Here is a 21418-nt window from a genome sequence, read left to right as displayed (position 1 = left end):
AGCCCCCCCATGTACACCCACAGCTCGTGTGTACGCCCTGCCAGGACCCACGACCCCCCCCATGTACACCCACAGCTCATGTGTACCCCCAGCCAGAACCCCACGAGCCCCCCCAGAGAGGAGAAGGGTGCACAAGAAGCCCCAGAGAGGAGAAGAGTGCACAACAAGCACCAGAGAGGAGAAGGGAGCAGAGCAAGCACCAGAGAGGAGAAGGGAGCAGAGCAAGCACCAGAGAGGAGAAGGGAGCAGAGCAAGCACCAGAGAGGAGAAGGGAGCAGAGCAAGCACCAGAGAGGAGAAGGGAGCAGAGCAAGCACCAGAGAGGAGAAGGGAGCAGAGCAAGCACCAGAGAGGAGAAGGGAGCAGAGCAAGTACCAGAGAGGAGAAGGGAGCAGAGCAAGCACCAGAGAGGAGAAGGGAGCAGAGCAAGCACCAGAGAGGAGAAGGGAGCAGAGCAAGCACCAGAGAGGAGAAGGGAGCAGAGCAAGCACCAGAGAGGAGAAGGGAGCAGAGCAAGCACCAGAGAGGAGAAGGGAGCAGAGCAAGCACCAGAGAGGAGAAGGGAGCAGAGCAAGCACCAGAGAGGAGAAGGGAGCAGAGCAAGCACCAGAGAGGAGAAGGGAGCAGAGCAAGTACCAGAGAGGAGAAGGGAGCAGAGCAAGTACCAGAGAGGAGAAGGGAGCAGAGCAAGCACCAGAGAGGAGAAGGGAGCAGAGCAAGCACCAGAGAGGAGAAGGGAGCAGAGCAAGCACCAGAGAGGAGAAGGGAGCAGAGCAAGCACCAGAGAGGAGAAGGGAGCAGAGCAAGTACCAGAGAGGAGAAGGGAGCAGAGCAAGTACCAGAGAGGAGAAGGGAGCAGAGCAAGCACCAGAGAGGAGAAGGGAGCAGAGCAAGCACCAGAGAGGAGAAGGGAGCAGAGCAAGCACCAGAGAGGAGAAGGGAGCAGAGCAAGCACCAGAGAGGAGAGCAAGCACCAGAGAGGAGAAGGGAGCAGAGCAAGCACCAGAGAGGAGAGAGTTCAGGTAATTCCTAAATGCAGGTTGCCATGAAGAACTAGGATATAGGAATCAGAAACGTGCAGCCCTCAGAGTCCTGGTGGCGCTGGCTGAAGTGTCCCTGCAGGATGTGGCCGCGGGGTCCATGATGCCCCCTTGTATATGGCGGCTGCTCAGGAGAAGGTGACGTGGTACTCTGGGTACGCCTGGATGTCATTGAATATGATGAACATGGAGGGCCTGGCTGGGTTGTCGGTGACAGAGTCGTACAAGTCCGTCATGTTCGATGCGCTCTTGGCTGGCGGAGCCAACATCCCCGACCGTCCGCCACAGAACTCTCCGGTCAGGACACGGGCCAGATACAGGTGCTTCTGGCCACTGGCATCAGCTGGAGAGAAGCGCTGGGCAGAGTAACTGGCGGCCACAGCAAAGTATGTTCCGTTTCCATACATGGCGGCTGCGAGGAGACAAAACGAGAGTGAGCAAATCACAACTGCACGCATGAGACTGGAGGAAATTACCCTGACATGGTGAGACATCGCCCGAACCGGACAAAGTGAGACAGCGGGGGGACACAGCGAGACAACAGGCAGGACACGGCGAGACAACAGGCAGGACACGGCGAGACAACAGACAGGACACGGCGAGACAACAGACAGGACACGGCGAGACAACAGACAGGACACGGCGAGACAACAGACAGGACACGGCGAGACAACAGACAGGACACGGCGAGACAACAGACAGGACACGGCGAGACAGTGGGGGGGACACGGCGAGACAACAGGCAGGACACGGCGAGACAACAGGCAGGACATGGCGAGACAACAGGCAGGACACGGCGAGACAACAGGCAGGACACGGCGAGACAACAGGCAGGACACGGCGAGACAACAGGCAGGACACGGCGAGACAACAGGCAGGACACGGCGAGACAACAGGCAGGACACGGCGAGACAACAGGCAGGACACGGCGAGACAGTGGGGGGGACACAGCGAGACAACAGGCAGGACAAAGAACAACACAGGGCCGGATGCATCGAGACACTGGGCTGGACACGATGAGATAGCAGGTAGGGTAAAGAGCAACACAGGGCTGGATGCAGTGAGACACCGACACCGGGCTGGACGTAGAACCATAATGGCCCGGACACAGAGCTGCAACGGGCCGGACACAGAGCCGCAACGGGCCGGACGCAGAGCCACAACAGGCGGGACGCAGAGCCACAACAGGCGGGACGCAGAGCCACAACAGGCGGGACGCAGAGCCACAACAGGCGGGACGCAGAGCCACAACAGGCGGGACGCAGAGCCACAACAGGCGGGACGCAGAGCCACAACAGGCGGGATGCAGAGCCACAACAGGCCGGACACAAAGCTACAACAGGCCGGGCACAGAGCCACAGCAGGCTGGATGCAGAGCGACAATGTGGTGTTTCTGGGGTGCCCCCAGCAGTGCGATATTTCTGGGGTACACAGCAGGGTAATATTTCTGGGGTGCCCCCAGCAGGGCGATATTTCAAGGGTGCCCCCGGCAGTGCAGTACGTCTAGGGGTACCCAGCAGGGTGATATTTCTGCAGTGCCGCCGGCAGGGCAGTATTTTTGCGGGGCACCTCACAGTGCTTTATGCTCGGCGCTCACTCCTCACCGTTTCGGCCGGCGTAGCTCCTGTTGAACCCGTTGCGGTTGATGTGTTGGATGGACTTGAGGTCGGTCCCGTGGAAGAGCCGCCTCTCGCTGGTGGCAGTTCTGTTCTTCGCCTCGATGCTCTGCTTCTTTATCTGGTAATTCAGCCACAGATTCTGGTTCTGAACCCTCTGGATCTGAGGAAAGAACAGATGATCAGAACAGCGCAGAGTCTGAGCAGAGGGATCCCCGAGATCCCGGGAACATCCTCCTCATATGTGAGTGTGGTTCCCAGGATCAGCGGCGTCCGCACCGCCCGGCGTCCTCTTACCTTTTGTATTTGGTTGTGACATGTTTGTACAAACAGCTGCTGCACCTCTAAATATTCAGCGGAAGCGGCCGGGACGTCCACCTCCATCACCGGCACGGAATTCATCGGCTGCCAGTGGTCCGGTAACTTCAGAGACGTCTCCTCTAATATAAAACATGTGGTCAGTGCAGGACGAGAAGCCAGCGGTCCCTGCGGCCGTCACCGAGGAGGGACATCCTCCAACCACAGCTCTGACCAACAAGACGACAGAAATCTCCGCACAAAACCCTCCTGTCCTGACACATTGTCACAATTATCTGCAAGACTGTGATAAGGATCCACTCCTCATGTAATGTGATCAGACATGAGGCCACACCCCTTATATACAGCCCCGCCCCCAGTCATGACATCACTGATAGATATAATGACATGTGACCAAACATGAGGCCACACCCCTTATATAGAGCCCCACCCCAGTGATGACATCACTGGTATAATGACATGTGACCAGATGTGAGCCCACACCCCTTATACTACTGTCCCGCCCCAGTGATAACATCACTGGTATAATGACATGTGACCAGACATGAGATCAGTGGTGATGTGTCGTTACCGTGTTTCAGGACCCGCTCTATGGCGATCTGGTTTCCATGTCTGTCGGTGGCCGTTAGGTTCTTTGGGTCTACGGTTATCCTCTGGTTCCGGCTCTGGACGGTGACACTGGTCTTACTTGCATTCCTTGCCTCCTCCAGCTCCAGGTTCGCCATGTCGTGGAACGCCACCATGTTGGATCCTTGCTGGTGTCTCCACTCCACCAGGTTGGCGGTCAGCTCTGCCGCCCGCTCTCGGCTTTTTCGGTCCTTTACACAATTCACAATCTTCTGGATCTCGTTGGAGGCAACGTAAACGTCGCGGGTGAGGCCGGAGATGTGGATGGAAGGGTCGGGCGGGCGGTAGACTACGGAGACCTGGAGCCTTTTCTGGAGGGTGAGTATTTTTTGGTATTCGCTGTCCTCCAGCTCGACGACACTCTCGTCTGTCAGCGTGGTCTCCATCTGCTCCTGTTCGATCTGCTTCTGTAGCCACTGCTTGGTCTGGTCGATCTTCTCCTGGTTGTCCGAGCACAGGCTGAAGACCACTGGATCGATGTTGTCCAGGAGCTGGAAGGCCGTCAGCTTCTGCACCGGCTTCTTCTGGATCGTGGGCCGCAGGAAGGTGGGGACTCGAAAAAGGGCTGAAGATGAGGAAAGAAGAGAAGAGAAGAGTCACCACCAGAAGGAAAGTGCCCGTCCTGAAAACCCGGGGTATCAGACAGCCCCTCACCATTGTTAAAGGACCGGCGTCCACTCCATAACTGCAATCTCCAGCTCCACAATCTATGCATGCTCTCAGTGCATGGATACATGCGTGTCCTCGCCCCGTCCTGACCTGTCTCTCAGCTGAGGGTTTGTGACAATTGTCCACACTGACACAAGTCCTCAGCTGAGAGAAGGATTGGCTCAGCCTCTGAAAGATGAATCTTTCCACTCACTGACAACAAGCAGAGGCCTTGAAAATGGCAAAGATCTAAAACACCAAGGGGCTGATTCCTCATCTTATATCTCCTGATTATCTATTCATCAAAGCTGTCACTCGGGGAGGAGAGGCCGCCCCCCAGAAACCAGGAGGTGAGGAGACTGCAGATCGGTCACTCGGGGAGGAGAGGCCGCCCCCCAGAAACCAGGAGGTGAGGAGACTGCAGATCGGTCACTCGGGGAGGAGAGGCCGCCCCCCAGAAACCAGGAAGTGAGGAGACTGTAGAGAGGTCACTCGGGGAGGAGAGGCCGCCCCCCAGAAACCAGGAGGTGAGGAGACTGCAGATCGGTCACTCGGGGAGGAGAGGCCGCCCCCCAGACACCAGGAGGTGTGGAGACTGCAGAGCGGTCACTCGGGGAGGAGAGGCCGCCCCCCAGAAACCAGGAGGTGAAGAGACTGCAGAGCGGTCACTCGGGGAGCAGAGGCCGCCCCCCAGAAACCAGGAGGTGAGGACACTGCAGAGATATCACTCATGGAGGAGAGGCCGCCCCCCAGAAACCAGGAGGTGAGGAGACTGTAGATCGGTCACTCGGGGAGGAGAGGCCGCCCCCCAGAAACCAGGAGGTGAGGAGACTGCAGATCGGTCACTCGGGGAGGAGAGGCCGCCCCCCAGAAACCAGGAGGTGAGGAGACTGCAGATCGGTCACTCGGGGAGGAGAGGCCGCCCCCCAGAAACCAGAAGGTGAGGAGACTGCAGATCGGTCACTCGGGGAGGAGAGGCCGCCCCCCAGAAACCAGGAGGTGAAGAGACTGCAGAGCGGTCACTCGGGGAGGAGAGGCCGCCCCCCAGAAACCAGGAGGTGAGGACACTGCAGAGATATCACTCATGGAGGAGAGGCCGCCCCCCAGAAACCAGGAGGTGAGGAGACTGCAGATCGGTCACTCGGGGAGGAGAGGCCGCCCCCCAGAAACCAGGAGGTGAGGAGACTGCAGATCGGTCACTCATGGAGGAGAGGCCGCCTCCCAGAAACCAGGAAGTGAGGAGACTGCAGAGCGGTCACTCAGGGAGGAGAGGCCGCCCTCCAGAAACCAGGAGGTGAGGACACTGCAGAGATATCACTCATGGAGGAGAGGCCGCCCCCCAGAAACCAGGAGGTGAGGAGACTGCAGATCGGTCACTCGGGGAGGAGAGGCCGCCCCCAGAAACCAGGAGGTGAGGAGACTGCAGATCGGTCACTCGGGGAGGAGAGGCCACCCCCCAGAAACCAGGATGTGAGGAGACTGCAGAGCGGTCACTCATGGAGGAGAGGCCGCCCCCCAGAAACCAGGCGGTGAGGAGACTGCAGATCGGTCACTCGGGGAGGAGAGGCCACCCCCCAGAAACCAGGAGGTGAGGAGACTGCAGAGCGATCACTCGGGGAGGAGAGGCCGCCCCCCAGAAACCAGGAGGTGAGGAGACTGCAGAGCTATCACTCATGGAGGAGAGGCCGCCCCCCAGAAACCAGGAGGTGAGGAGACTGTAGAGCTATCACTCAGGGAGGAGAGGCCGCCCCCCAGAAACCAGGAGGTGAGGAGACTGCAGAGCTATCACTCGGGGAGGAGAGGCCGCCCCCCAGAAACCAGGATGTGAGGAGACTGCAGAGCTATCACTCATGGAGGAGAGGCCACCCCCCAGAAACCAGGAGGTGAGGAGACTGTAGAGCTATCACTCAGGGAGGAGAGGCCGCCCCCCAGAAACCAGGAGGTGAGGAGACTGCAGAGCTATCACTCGGGGAAGAGAGCCCCCCCAGAAATCAGGAGGTGAGGAGACTGCAGAGCTATCACTCATGGAGGAGAGGCCGCCCCCCAGATACCAGGAGGTGAGGAGACTGCAGAGCTATCACTCGGGGAGGACAGCCTTTCCCCCAGAAACCAGGAGGTGAGGAGAATGCAGAGATGTCACTCGGGGAGGAGAGGCCGCCCCCCCAGAAACCAGGAGGTGAGGAGACTGCAGAGCTATCACTCATGGAGGAGAGGCCGCCCCCCAGAAACCAGGAGGTGAGGAGACTGTAGAGCTATCACTCAGGGAGGAGAGGCCGCCCCCCAGAAACCAGGAGGTGAGGAGACTGCAGAGCTATCACTCGGGGAAGAGAGCCCCCCCAGAAATCAGGAGGTGAGGAGACTGCAGAGCTATCACTCATGGAGGAGAGGCCGCCCCCCAGAAACCAGGAGGTGAGGAGACTGCAGAGCTATCACTCGGGGAGGACAGCCTTTCCCCCAGAAACCAGGAGGTGAGGAGAATGCAGAGATGTCACTCGGGGAGGAGAGGCCGCCCCCCCAGAAACCAGGAGGTGAGGAGACTGCAGAGCTATCACTCATGGAGGAGAGGCCGCCCCCCAGAAACCAGGAGGTGAGGAGACTGCAGAGCTATCACTCATGGAGGAGAGGCCGCCCCCCAGAAACCAGGAGGTGAGGAGACTGCAGAGCTATCACTCGGGGAAGAGAGCCCCCCCAGAAATCAGGGGGTGAGGAGACTGCAGAGCTATCACTCATGGAGGAGAGGCCGCCCCCCAGAAACCAGGAGGTGAGGAGACTGCAGAGCTATCACTCGGGGAGGACAGCCTTTCCCCCAGAAACCAGGAGGTGAGGAGAATGCAGAGATGTCACTCGGGGAGGAGAGGCCGCCCCCCCAGAAACCAGGAGGTGAGGAGACTGCAGAGCTATCACTCATGGAGGAGAGGCCGCCCCCCAGAAACCAGGAGGTGAGGAGACTGCAGAGCTATCACTCGGGGAAGAGAGCCCCCCCAGAAATCAGGAGGTGAGGAGACTGCAGAGCTATCACTCATGGAGGAGAGGCCGCCCCCTAGAAACCAGGAGGTGAGGAGACTGCAGAGCTATCACTCGGGGAGGACAGCCTTTCCCCCAGAAACCAGGAGGTGAGGAGAATGCAGAGATGTCACTCGGGGAGGAGAGGCCGCCCCCCCAGAAACCAGGAGGGGAGGAGACTTCAGAGCTATCACTCAGGGAGGAGAGGCCGCCCCCCAGAAACCAGGAGGTGAGGAGATTGCAGAGCTATCACTCGGGGAGGACAGGCTTTCCCCCAGAAACCAGGAGGTGAGGGGACTGCAGAGCTATCACTCAGGGAAGAGAGCCCCCCCCAGAAATCAGGAGGTGAGGAGACTGCAGAGCTATTACTTGGGGAAGAGAGGCTTCCCCCCAGAAACCAGAAGGTGAGGAGACTGCAGAGCTATCACTCGGGGAGGACAGGCCGCCCCCCAGAAACCAGGAGGTGAGGAGACTGCAGAGCTATTACTTGGGAAAGAGAGTTCCCCCCCCCCCAGAAATCGGGAGGTGAGGAGACTGCAGAGCGATCACTCGGGGAGGAGAGGCCGCCCCCCAGACACCAGAAAGTGAGGAGACTGCAGAGATGTCACTCGGGGAGGAGAGGCTTCCCCCCAGAAACCAGGAGGTGAGGAGACTGCAGAGATGTCACTCGGGGAGGAGAGGCCGCCCCCCAGAAACCAGGAGGTGAGGAGACTGCAGAGATGTCACTCGGGGAGGAGAGGCCGCCCCCCAGAAACCAGGAGGTGAGGAGACTGCAGAGATGTCACTCGGGGAGGAGAGGCTTCCCCCCAGAAACTAGGAGGTGAGGAGACTGCAGAGCTTTGAATACTCACAAGTCTAAAGGCTGCTTTACACACAACGATATCGTTAGCGATCTCGTTAGCCATGTGACATGCCCAGATCATTGTTACGATTTGCCGAGATCGCTCATAGGTCGTTTTGTGGCGGTCACACGTAGCGATCTCACAAACGACGCTACATCGTTCAGCGATATATATTGTTTGACCAAGGCGGTCGTGTAGCTGTTGTTCGTCGCTGGCAGGGTGTCAGACGTAGCAATATGTCTGCTGCGATCCAAACGACGAACAATAGTTTGAAACTGAACGACGTGTCAACGATCAACGATTTTCACCCTATTTGCGATCGTTCGGAGTCGCTCTTTGGTGTCACACGCAACGACGTCGCTAGCGATGCCGGAAGTGCGTCACTAAAACCGTGAGCCCGACGCCATCGTCAGATAAATCGTAGCGTGTAACGGGGCCTTTAGAGGCTGAAGTCGTCTGAAAAAGACGCAAAATGGCAAAAATAATGAAATGAAACATTCTGCGCTATTTTCATAAGATCGGCACAAAATCCACCAGAGCAAAAAGAAACACAAAAAGACTGGGGACCATTCAGTACTAGTGACGGAGCGGTGCCGGTGCGGGGGAAGGGGGGGGGGGGACGAGGGTTTTTATTTGTGGCCACTTTTAGGTAGGAAGGGTCTGTCTGAATTTGTCATTAATAGGAAATCTATAAAGTAAGTGCCCCCATCTACTGAGCAGCACCTTGCTTTACTGCATCCCCTGACATTGGTCCTGAGCCCCCTGTGACCCTGATGTGCAGTTCGCCCCATCCCCCCACACTCCCTATAAGCCGCACTCACCGGTTAGTCTGTTGAATAGTGATTTTGGCGCAGGCAGCGGCGTCCCCTCCATCTTCTTCATGCTCATGTAGAAGTCGTTCAGCATCTGCTGCTGGAATATCACCACCTTCACCATCTGAACGGACCTCGCTGACCCCGCACTGATGAAATCCATCACCGCGCCTAGGATGCCATCGCCCACCACCGCCGCTGCCAGTCCACCTGCCCCTGGAGGAACAGAAAAACAGTGACTGCGCGGCCCTGGGCTATGTCTGCATCTCTGGGAGTATGGCGGACAGCCCGGAGGCAGAACGGCGGAGACCCGGAGTCGCTGGAGGGGCAGTATACCATCATGCCATCATAAAGAATCCACCAGAAGGGGCCTGTGTATGTATGGAACCAATGGATATGGGGGTGCAACGCCTGGACCATGTCATATGGGGGGTGCAGCGCCTGGACCATGTCATATGAGGGTGCAGCACCTGGACCATGTCATATGGGGGTGCAACACCTGGACCATGTCATATGGAGGTGCAGCACCTGGACCATGTCATATGGGGGTGCAGCACCTGGACCATGTCATATGGGGGTGCAACGCCTGGGCCATGTCATATGGGGGGTGCAGCGCCTGGACCATGTCATATGGGGGTGCAGCGCCTGGACCATGTCATATGGGGGTGCAGCACCTGGACCATGTCATATGGGGGTGCAGCGCCTAGACAATGTCATATAGGGGTTCTGCGCCTGGAACATGTCATATGGGGGTGCAGCGCCTGGACCATGTCATATGGGGGTGTGGCGCCTGGACCACGTCATATGAGGGTGCAGCGCCTGGACCACGTCATATGGGGGTGCAGCACCTGGACCATGTCATATGGGGGTCCAGCGCCTGGACCATGTCATATGCGGGTGCAGCGCCTGGACCATGTCATATGCGGGTGCAGCGCCTGGACCATGTCATATGCGGGTGCAGAGCCTGGACCATGTCATATGCGGGTGCAGCGCCTGGACCATGTCATATGCGGGGCAATGTGCAGAACATCGGTGTATGAGACCCCACGCTGAGGGTCCCCGGTCAGCGCCTGGACCATGTTATATGCGGGTGCAGTGCCTGGAACATGTTATATGCGGGTGCAGCGCCTGGACCATGTCATATGCGGGCGCAGCACCTGGACCATGTCATTTGCGGGCGCAGCGCCTGGACCATGTCATATGTGGGGCAATGTGCAGAACATCGGTGTATGAGACCCCACGCTGAGGGTCCCCGGTCAGTGCCTGGGCCATGTCGTACCTGTCCCCAGAGCCGGGAAGGCCACACCGGCCGCCTGCTGTGCCTCGCTCTCCTGCAGACAGGACAGGACGATCTTCTTGATGTCTGCTGGTTGTTTTGGCCCCGACACATGGAGGATCCAGCTACTCCCAGCAAGGTTCCCTGAGTCTGTGATGACATAACCCTTGTGGGGCTGAGACCCTGAGGAGAAAAGAAGGCACAAAACCAAAAATGAGTAACCTGTGGGGTCATTCACAGAATATGCACAAGCGACTGCTGAAGAAGCGTGATTGATCCCTCTGCCCGCGGCAATGGTCCTGGGAACGGCTCAGTAACCGCTTCTCCCTCCATGACAGCTCAGAGAGCGTAGAAGACCCAAATATCATCCCCTCAGGCTGGAGGTGTCAGAACCCTACACTGCGACTGATCCGTCCCTCCACGGGTACAGGTCTCCTCCATGCAAAAGGGAAGGTGTCGCAGATCCCCCAGTCCTGGAGGCCATGATGACCGGGCTGCAGTGGACACCATTCTAGGGGTCTCCTCACTATGACACATATATGCTGTGTAATGAGCCCCCCGCACACAAGCAGGACAGACCGTGGGCAACCCCTAATTCACACCCTTGTGTAACAGTCTGAAGAATGAAACATATTCTTAACATGCTGCCGTAAAGGCAGTCTGCAGGATTTTACCTAATGTTTTGGCAACTAATTGAACGCTTGGTCCGGCAGCATCTAGAATGGCTTTCGAGACACCTGGGAAAAAATAATAAGGAACAATGTTATACAGCATCAGTTTCTGAAGCATCTATCCATAAATGTATGTGATGGCACTGCTCAACACTCTCCAGAAGGGGCAGCAAAGAGCATTGTGTGATCAGTATGGAGCTTACAACAAAGGATGGTATGTGCCTAGTGTGGAGCATACAGCAGAAGATGGTATGTGCATAGTGTGGAGCTTACAGCAAAGGATGGTATGTGCCTAATGTGGAGCATACAGCAGAGGATGGTATGTGCCTAGTGTGGAGCTTACAGCAAAGGATGGTATGTGCCTAGTGTGGAGCTTACAGCAGAAGATGGTATGTGCCTAGTGTGGAGCATACAGCAGAAGATGGTATGTGCATAGTGTGGAGCTTACAGCAAAGGATGGTATGTGCCTAATGTGGAGCATACAGCAGAGGATGGTATGTGCCTAGTGTGGAGCTTACAGCAAAGGATGGTATGTGCCTAGTGTGGAGCTTACAGCAGAAGATGGTATGTGCCTAGTGTGGAGCTTACAGCAGAGGATGGTATGTGCCTAGTGTGGAGCTTACAACAAAGGATGGTATGTGCCTAATGTGGAGCTTACAGCAGAGGATGGTATGTGCCTAGTGTGGAGCTTACAACAAAGGATGGTATGTGCCTAATGTGGAGCTTACAGCAGAGGATGGTATGTGCCTAGTGTGGAGCTTACAGCAAAGGATGGTATGTGCCTAGTGTGGAGCTTACAGCAAAGGATGGTATGTGCCTAGTGTGGAGCTTACAGCAGAGGATGGTATGTGCCTAGTGTGGAGCTTACAGCAAAGGATGGTATGTGCCTAGTGTGGAGCTTACAGCAGAAGATGGTATGTGCCTAGTGTGGAGCTTACAGCAGAGGATGGTATGTGCCTAGTGTGGAGCTTACAACAAAGGATGGTATGTGCCTAATGTGGAGCTTACAGCAGAGGATGGTATGTGCCTAGTGTGGAGCTTACAGCAAAGGATGGTATGTGCCTAGTGTGGAGCTTACAGCAAAGGATGGTATGTGCCTAGTGTGGAGCTTACAGCAGAGGATGGTATGTGCCTAGTGTGGAGCTTACAGCAAAGGATGGTATGTGCCTAGTGTGGAGCTTACAGCAGAAGATGGTATGTGCCTAGTGTGGAGCTTACAGCAGAGGATGGTATGTGCCTAGTGTGGAGCTTACAGCAAAGGATGGTATGTGCCTAGTGTGGAGCTTACAGCAAAGGATGGTATGTGCCTAGTGTGGAGCTTACAGCAGAAGATGGTATGTGCCTAGTGTGGAGCTTACAGCAAAGGATGGTATGTGCCTAGTGGGGGGCTTACAGCAGAAGATGGTATATGCCTAGTGTGGAGCTTACACCAGAGGATGGTATGTGCCTAGTGTGGAGCTTACAGCAGACGATGGTATGTGCCTAGTGTGGAGCTTACAGCAGAAGATGGTATATGCCTAGTGTGGAGCTTATACCAGAGGATGGTATGTGCCTAGTGTGGAGCTTACAGCAGAGGATGGTATGTGCCTAGCGTGGAGCTTACAGCACAGGATGGTATGTGCCTGATGTGGAGCTTATAGCACAGGATGGTATGTGCCTAGTGTGGAGCTTACAGCAAAAGGATGGTATGTGCCTAGTGTGGAGCTTACAGCAAAGGATGGTATGTGCCTAGTGTGGAGCTTATAGCAAAGGATGGTATGTGCCTAGTGTGGAGCTTACAGCAAAGGATGGTATGTGCCTGATGTGGAGCTTACAGCACAGGATGGTATGTGCCTAGTGTGGAGCTTACAGCAAAGGATGGTATGGGCCTAGTGTGGAGCTTACAGCAAAGGATGGTATGTGCCTAGTGTGGAGCTTACAGCAAAGGATGGTATGTGTCTAGTGTGGAACTTACACCAGAGGATGGTATGTGCCTAGTGTGGAGCTTACAGCAGAGGATAGTATGTGCCCCAGTGTGGAGCTTACAGCAAAGGATGTTATGTACCTAGTGTGGAGCTTACAGCAGAGGATGGTATGTGCCTAGTGTGGAGCTTACAGCAGAAGATGGTATGTGCCTAGTGTGGAGCTTACAGCAGAGGATGGTATGTGCCTAGTGTGGAGCTTACAGCAAAGGATGGTATGTGCCTAGTGTGGAGCTTACAGCAAAGGATGGTATGTGCCTAGTGTGGAGCTTACAGCAGAGGATGGTATGTGCCTAGTGTGGAGCTTACAGCACAGGATGGTATGTGCCTAGTGTGGAGCTTACAGCAGAAGATGGTATGTGCTTAGTGTGGAGCTTACAGCACAGGATGGTATGTGCCTAGTGTGCAGCTTCCAGAAAAGGATGGTATGTGCCTAGTGTGGAGCTTACAGCAAAGGATGGTATGTGCCCAGTGTGGAGCTTACAGCAAAGGATGGTATGTGCCTAGTGTGGAGCTTACAGCACAGGATGGTATGTGCCTAGTGTGGAGCTTACAGCAAAGGATGTTATGTACCTAGTGTGGAGCTTACAGCAGAGGATGGGATGTGCCTAGTGTGGAGCTTACAGCAGAAGATGGTATGTGCCTAGTGTGGAGCTTACAGCACAGGAAGGTATGTGCCTGATGTGGAGCTTACAGCACAGGATGGTATGTGCCTAGGGTGGAACTTACAGCACAGGATGGTATGTGCCTAGTGTGGAGCTTACAGCAAAGGATGGTATGTGCCTAGTGTGGAGCTTACAGCAAAGGATGGTATGTGCCTAGTGTGGAGCTTACAGCAAAGGATGGTATGTGCCTAGTGTGGAGCTTACAGCAAAGGATGGTATGTGCCTAGTGTGGAGCTTACAGCAGAGGATGGTATGTGCCTAGTGTGGAGCTTACAGCAAAGGATGTTATGTACCTAGTGTGGAGCTTACAGCAGAGGATGGTATGTGCCTAGTGTGGAGCTTACAGCAGAAGATGGTATGTGCCTAGTGTGGAGCTTACAGCACAGGATGGTATGTGCCTGATGTGGAGCTTACAGCACAGGATGGTATGTGCCTAGGGTGGAACTTACAGCACAGGATGGTATGTGCCTAGTGTGGAGCTTACAGCAAAGGATGGTATGTGCCTAGTGTGGAGCTTACAGCAAAGGATGGTATGTGCCTAGTGTGGAGCTTACAGCAAAGGATGGTATGTGCCTAGTGTGGAGCTTACAGCAAAGGATGGTATGTGCCTAGTGTGGAGCTTACAGCAAAGGATGGTATGTGCCTAGTGTGAAGCTTACAGCAGAGGATGGTATGTGCCTAGTGTGGAGCTTACAGCACAGGATGGTATGTGCCTAGTGTGGAGCTTACAGCAAAGGATGGTATGTGCCTAGTGTGGAGCTTACAGCAAAGGATGGTATGTGCCTAGTGTGGAGCTTACAGCACAGGATGGTATGTGCCTAGTGTGGAACTTACAGCACAGGATGGTATGTGCCTAGTGTGGAGCTTACAGCACAGGATGGTATGTGCCTAGTGTGGAGCTTACAGCAAAGGATGGTATGTGCCTAGTGTGAAGCTTACAGCAGAGGATGGTATGTGCCTAGTGTGGAGCTTACAGCACAGGATGGTATTTGCCTAGTGTGGAGCTTACAGCAAAGGATGGTATGTGCCTAGTGTGAAGCTTACAGCAGAGGATGGTATGTGCCTAGTGTGGAGCTTACAGCAGAGGATGGTATGTGCCTAGTGTGGAGCTTACAGCAGCAGAGGATATGGACTCATGATTTTTCCAGGCTGTTTACGATGAGTTAATATAACTCCGCACATGATCTGAGGTGTGCGGAAACCTCCCGTCTGACGTGTGTTTCATCCTAACAGAAATATCTCCAGTCTCTGATCCCAGCGCTGCACTGGCACAGTCTCTGATCCCAGCGCTGCACTGGCACAGTCTCTGATCCCAGCGCTGCACTGGCACAGTCCCTGATCCCAGCGCTGCACTGGCACAGTCTCTGATCCCAGCGCTGCACTGGCACAGTCTCTGATCCCAGCGCTGCACTAGCACAGTCTCTGATCCCAGCGCTGCACTGGCACAGTCTCTGATCCCAGCGCTGCACTGGCACAGTCTCTGATCCCAGCGCTGCACTGGCACAGTCCCTGATCCCAGCGCTGCACTGGCACAGTCTCTGATCCCAGCGCTGCACTGGCACAGTCCCTGATCCCAGCGCTGCACTGGCACAGTCCCTGATCCCAGCGCTGCACTGGCACAGTCTCTGATCCCAGCGCTGCACTGGCACAGTCCCTGATCCAAGCGCTGCACTGGCACAGTCTCTGATCCCAGCGCTGCACTGGCACAGTCTCTGATCCCAGCGCTGCACTGGCACAGTCTCTGATCCCAGCGCTGCACTGGCACAGTCTCTGATCCCAGCGCTGCACTGGCACAGTCCCTGATCCCAGCGCTGCACTGGCACAGTCTCTGATCCCAGCGCTGCAATGGCGCAGTCTCTGATCCCAGCGCTGCACTGGCACAGTCTCTGATCCCAGCACTGCACTGGCACAGTCTCTGATCCCAGCGCTGCACTGGCACAGTCCCTGATCCCAGCGCTGCACTGGCACAGTCTCTGATCCCAGCGCTGCACTGGCACAGTCCCTGATCCCAGCACTGCACTGGCGCAGTCTTCTGCCGTGCCTTCACCGTGAATACCCCTATTTGGGAGGATGTAAAGCAGTGAAGATGTTTTGGGTAAATGTAGTGACCCCCGGAGTAGGTGGAACTGCTCCCCTTAACGAGACCCAGCTCTGTGGCAGAGCTTGTGCAGAGAGGACGTGCTGCTGCTCCGCTCTGTGCCGGATCTGCATGATGAGTGCTGCGGGGTGTCGTGGCCTGAGGAAGGCCCCTGTACGGTGCTGAACCGTGTAGCCTCAATAGACTGGCCGCACCTCTACCCACGAGCCGTCCTCCCCGGCAGATTCTCTCCTGCACCCTGCATCATGGCTGCGGATCGTCCCCTAGTGATTGCAGCAGCGGTGCCGGCCCCGGGCCCGTGAGGTCAGGGGTCGCGATGTTACAGATCTCGAGATTTCTGCTGTTGTTTTGGGATTGTCTTGAAGGGTCACCTGAGTAAAGAGTGAAATTGTCATTGGAGGAGTTGACGATGACTTCGGCCCCATCTTTGGTGATATCTCCGCTCCGGATCTGGAAGGTCAGCGCGCCGATCCGCATCTCATGAACTCCCAAAGACGGACTTGTGACTGTTCCACAGAAAACTGCAAAACAGAAGGTGGTCAGGGACTATCTGCTGACGACCCGGCTAATTCTACAGCTCCTGCGCTCTGCGGGCTGGAAACAACACAGAACCTCAGCCGTGTCCTGACCGCCACGTCCACCAGACCCCGGCCCCTACATCTACACGTAATCAAAGGCGTCGGACAGCTACAGGATGACTGCAGCGCCAGGACCCGCCACAGGGGGGCGGAAGTACTGACTCCCCGACCAGGCAGGATCCAGATCAGTGGGTGTCAGAGCACTGGATGTCAGATCAGTGGTTGTCAGATTAGTGGTTGTCGGGTCAGTGGTTCTCGGGTCAGTGGGTGTTGGGCCAGTGGGTGTCAGGACAGTGGGTGTCGGGTCAGTGGTTGTCAGGTCAGTGGGTGTCGGATCAGTGGGTGTCGGGTCAGTGGGTGTCAGGTCAGTGGGTGTCGGGTCAGTGGGTGTCGGGTCAGTGGGTGTCGGATCAGTGGGTGTCGGGCCAGTGGGTGTCGGGACAGTAGGTGTCGGGTTAGTGGGTGTCGGGTCAGTGGTTGTCGGGTCAGTGGGTGTCGGGTCAGTGGGTGTCGGGTCAGTGGTTGTCGAGTCAGTGGGTGTCAGATCAGTGGGTGTCGGATCAGTGGGTGTCGGATCAGTGGGTGTCGGGTCAGTGGGTGTCGGGTCAGTGGGTGTCGGGTCAGTGGGTGTCGGATCAGTGGGTGTCGGGTCAGTGGGTGTCGGGTCAGTGGGTGTCGGGTCAGTGGTTGTCGAGTCAGTGGGTGTCAGATCAGTGGGTGTCGGGTCAGTGGGTGTCGGGTCAGTGGGTTTCGGGTCAGTGGGTGTCGGGTCAGTGGGTGTCGGATCAGTGGGTGTCGGGTCAGTGGGTGTCGGGTCAGTGGGTGTCGGGTCAGTGGGTGTCGGGTCAGTGGGTGTCGGGTCAGTGGGTGTCGGGTCAGTGGGTGTCGAGTCAGTGGGTGTCGGGTCAGTGGGTGTCGGATCACTGGGTGTCGGGTCAGTGGTTGTCAAGTCAGTGGGTGTGTGAGGGACATCCTGAGATGTGATAAGAATTATGACATTCATGTCAGTCAGCTACTCCGTGATGTCACCCCCTCCCTTCCTGCTGCTTAGAGACAGAGCAAATGTGAAACTCAAGGTGTCAAAATCCAATTAGGCCAGGCCTTGATCCAGCACCCCCCCTGCGGAGGGAATTGCCCTACACAGGAGGTGGGAGGGGAGCTCCAGGTTTATAACCTAACTTCGAACATCTCCTCCAGGCGATTCGGAACCATCAGAAGAGTTTGGATATTGGGGAGTACATCGCCCAAACAAATTAGATAGGCACATTTTCATATCCCTGAGGGCCAGACGCACGTAATACATATTTTGGCACACCTGTATGATGTGCGTAGCCCTCAATAATTAATAACTGGCCACTGGAAGCCCGCAGAACCCTCATATTTCCTATCAAAACAAGGGTCATATCGTCCGTGTGAGAAGCTCAGGGGCAGAGTTATGCTGGGAAATATAACGTTAGATTATTCTCAGCCAGCAGCAGGGGAGGGAATTCCCAGCCAGCAGCAGGGGAGGGAACCCCCAGCCAGGATGATGTCACGAGGGGGAGGGAATTCCCAGCCAGCATGATGTCACGAGGGGGTGGGAATTCCCAGCCAGGATGATGTCACGAGGGGGGCCGTATGAGCCCAAGACAGAAAAGATAAAAGTAGGTGCAGGGATCTGCGCATTGTATTTCTTCTGGGGGTCACATGCTTCATTCATGTAGTGGAGGATACCTGAAATGTCCCTGGCCCCACACAGTACCCCCTGCATGGGCCAAACCCTCAACCCTAAGGTAATTGATACATCTGTATGTCTGCTTGTGATCCATAACTTACCTGTAAATGTATTCTGACATATATATCTATATATTCTGTAAATTTCATATTGTATATATTGTAGTTTCTAGTGTGCCCTTAAGGCGATTAAATATATAATTTAATCTTGGGCTGTTCTGTTATCTCGATCCTGAATCCCACGTCTGTGGGCTCGGCTTAATAGTTATCGTAATCGATTGGTGGCAGAGAGTTTATGCCAAGGATCATTGTGGGGCAACCAGTGAGATCTGGGAGGATTAGATATATTCCGCCCGCGGGAGTCGGGGGAATATATCCCTTACTCTCACCGGGAACCCTTCAATCATCGGCATAGTAGAATAGCGGCCTCATTGCTTATCGTCCGGCAATTCCACAATTGGCCTGACTATAAGAGGGGCGCTAGAGAGTGAGTCACGTGCTCTGTCTGGGGGAAAGGGGAGGTCGTCCTTCCTCTTCCTCCCCTTTCCCTGACAGGTGTCTGTTCAGTGGGTGTCGGGTCAGTGGTTGTCGGGTCAGTGGGTGTCGGGTCAGTTGGTGTCGGGTCAGTGGGTGTCGGGTCAGTGGGTGTCGGGTCAGTGGGTGTCGGGTCAGTTGGTGTCGGGTCAGTGGGTGTCGGGTCAGTTGGTGTCAGGTCAGTGGGTGTCGGGTCAGTGGGTGTCGGGTCAGTGGTTGTCGGGTCAGTGGGTGTCGGGTCAGTTGGTGTCGGGTCAGTGGGTGTCGGGTCAGTGGGTGTCGGGTCAGTGGGTGTCGGGTCAGTGGGTGTCGGGTCAGTGGGTGTCGGGTCAGTGGTTGACATCTCCTAGGTTGTCAGTCACCAATGGCAAATACTGGCTCCTATTTAACAAAGGAGAAGAAGAAAAAGTCTCCAACTGAGAAAGAAAAACATCAACCGGGAAGAGAGGATCCAGAAATAATGGAACTAACCGGAGCCCGGCCTGTAGTGCTGCCTCCTGCCTGCTGTGCCGCCATCAGTGCAACCCGCTACATGACTGCTGAACGCCTGCAGAAGACATGAAAAGATGGACACTGAGAAAGATTCACAGGCATTGTACTGTATATCCATTAATGTACATGGGGCAGTATTATAGTAATTATATTCTTGTACATAGGGGCAGTATTATAGTAGTTATATTCTTGTATATAGGGGCAGTATTATAGTAGTTATATTCTTGTACATAGGGGCAGTATTATAGTAGTTATATTCTTGTACATAGGGGCAGTATTATAGTAGTTATATTCTTGTACATAGGGGCAGTATTATAGTAGTTATATTCTTGTATATAGGGAGCAGTATTATAGCAGTTATATTCTTGTATATAGGGAGCAGTATTATAGTAGTTATATTCTTGTACATAGGGGCAGTATTATAGTAGATATATTCTTGTACATAGAGGCAGTATTATAGTAGTTATATTCTTGTATATAGGTGCAGTATTATAGTAGTTATATTCTTGTACATAGGAGCAGTATTATAGTAGTTATATTCTTGTATATAGGAGCAGTATTATAGTAGTTATATTCTTGTATATAGGGGCAGTATTATAGTAGTTATATTCTTGTATATAGGGGCAGTATTATAGTAGTTATATTCTTGTACATAGGAGCAGTATTATAGTAGTTATATTCTTGTACATAGGAGCAGTATTATAGTAGTTATATTCTTGTATATAGGGGCAGTATTATAGTAGTTATATTCTTGTATATAGGGGCAGTATTATAGTAGTTATATTCTTGTACATAGGAGCAGTATTATAGTAGTTATATTCTTGTACATAGGAGCAGTATTATAGTAGTTATATTCCTGTACATAGGGGCAGTATTATAGTAGTTATATTCCTGTACATAGGGGGCAGTATTATAGTAGTTATATTCTTGTATATAGGAGCAGTATTATAGTAGTTATATTCTTGTATATAGGAGCAGTATTATAGTAGTTATATTCTTGTATATAGGAGCAGTATTATAGTAGTTATATTCTTGTACATAGGGGCAGTATTATAGTAGTTATAGTCTTGTATATAGGGGCAGTATTATAGTAGTTATATTCTTGTACATAGGAGCAGTATTATAGTAGTTATATTCCTGTACATAGGGGCAGTATTATAGTAGTTATATTCCTGTACATAGGGGGCAGTATTATAGTAGTTATATTCTTGTATATAGGAGCAGTATTATAGTAGTTATATTCTTGTACATAGGAGCAGTATTATAGTAGTTATATTCTTGTACATAGGGGCAGTATTATAGTAGTTATATTCTTGTACATAGGGGGCAGTATTATAGTAGTTATATTCTTGTATATAGGAGCAGTATTATAGTAGTTATATTCTTGTACATAGGGGCAGAATTATAGTAGTTATAGTCTTGTACATAGGAGCAGTATTATAGTAGTTATATTCTTGTATATAGGTGCAGTATTATAGTAGTTATATTCTTGTATATAGGAGCAGTATTATAGTAGTTATTGTGAGGCAAATCCCGGGATATGAAGATGAATTATGACTCCAGTCATAATCCCTCATCACTCCCTGGCAGTGCCCCCTCCCTTCTTGTTCTCAATGTCCAGCATCTGTGAAGGTGTTACACCTCCATGGCCATGTCCTGTGATATGGAAATGAGGTGGTGTGGGAACAATGGACACAGGATGACTCCCTGCCGTCACCCTGTAGTAGGAGCTGCTATCTAATTAGCAAGGCTCTGGAAGTAGCCAGACAGAACGACTCCAGTAAAAAATGGTTCATATCTCGCAAGCCATATTTCCGATAAATATGGCAACCATAAAAATGGTGTCTCCGCATGCGGACGATGCCGGCACACCCTTTTTATGGGAGCAGGACATTGGGAAATGCCCCAGGCGTGATATCAGCCAATGGGGAACTGGCAGACAGGTCATGAGTCCCCTCGTTCTGTAGCTAAATTCATAACTGTCACAATGAGAGCATTGGCGTCCGCCTACGACGCTCCCAGGCAAAGTTATGGCCCATATTCCATGTTGTGGATTTTGTCCATAACTCCAGCCAGGGGTGGAGCAGTGCTCCCTGTGAGGTCACGAAGGTAGGAGGGGACCTGGATCTGCCCAGGTTGATAACCCTACTTCGGCCATTTTCCAGGGTTCTTCTGCTCGGGGGCCTGGTTGGGAAAGACCTGTGAGGGAGTTCCTGGAAACCTGGTCTACAGCGCCCCCCTGTGGCCAGACGCAACAAGGTAACTGCTGGAACTGTGTATGCCTGTTTGTAACCCATGCTTTGATTGTAACTGTACTCTGACATATGTATATTCTGTAGATTCCCTATTGTATATATTGTAGTTCTAGTGTGCTTTAGGCTGATTAAATTATATAATTAATCTTGGGCTGTTCTGTTATCTCGATCTTGAATCCCACGTCTGTGTGTTCGGCTAATAGTTACCGTAAATCGGTTGGTGGCAGCGAATTGTGCCAAGGATTATTGTGGGGAGGCCAGTGAGATTCG

The 21418-nt window shown here is 53.8% G+C and overlaps 1 protein-coding gene across 2 annotated transcripts in view; it reads right to left on the bottom strand.

Annotated features, from left to right (window-relative positions):
* Positions 1-213: 213 nt before the first annotated feature.
* Positions 214-21418, bottom strand: part of LOC142244898 (protein mono-ADP-ribosyltransferase PARP14-like) — a 55699-nt gene continuing 34494 nt past the window's right edge. For both annotated transcript variants that reach the window (XM_075316978.1, XM_075316979.1), the window contains 9 exons: positions 18873-18948; positions 15948-16097; positions 10856-10918; positions 10185-10364; positions 8915-9121; positions 3545-4165; positions 2953-3095; positions 2644-2818; positions 214-1451 (listed from right to left, as the gene is read on the bottom strand). In XM_075316978.1, coding sequence (XP_075173093.1) covers positions 1168-1451; positions 2644-2818; positions 2953-3095; positions 3545-4165; positions 8915-9121; positions 10185-10364; positions 10856-10918; positions 15948-16097; positions 18873-18948 — 1899 coding nt within the window. In that variant the 3' untranslated portion in view covers positions 214-1167. The remainder of the gene's footprint in view (positions 1452-2643; positions 2819-2952; positions 3096-3544; positions 4166-8914; positions 9122-10184; positions 10365-10855; positions 10919-15947; positions 16098-18872; positions 18949-21418) is intronic.

This window comes from Anomaloglossus baeobatrachus, chromosome 7 (assembly GCF_048569485.1).
Source record: "Anomaloglossus baeobatrachus isolate aAnoBae1 chromosome 7, aAnoBae1.hap1, whole genome shotgun sequence".
Classification (NCBI taxonomy): Eukaryota; Metazoa; Chordata; class Amphibia; order Anura; family Aromobatidae; genus Anomaloglossus; species Anomaloglossus baeobatrachus.
Note: the sequence above shows the minus strand (reverse complement) of the source record. Positions and strands in the feature narration are given on the sequence as shown.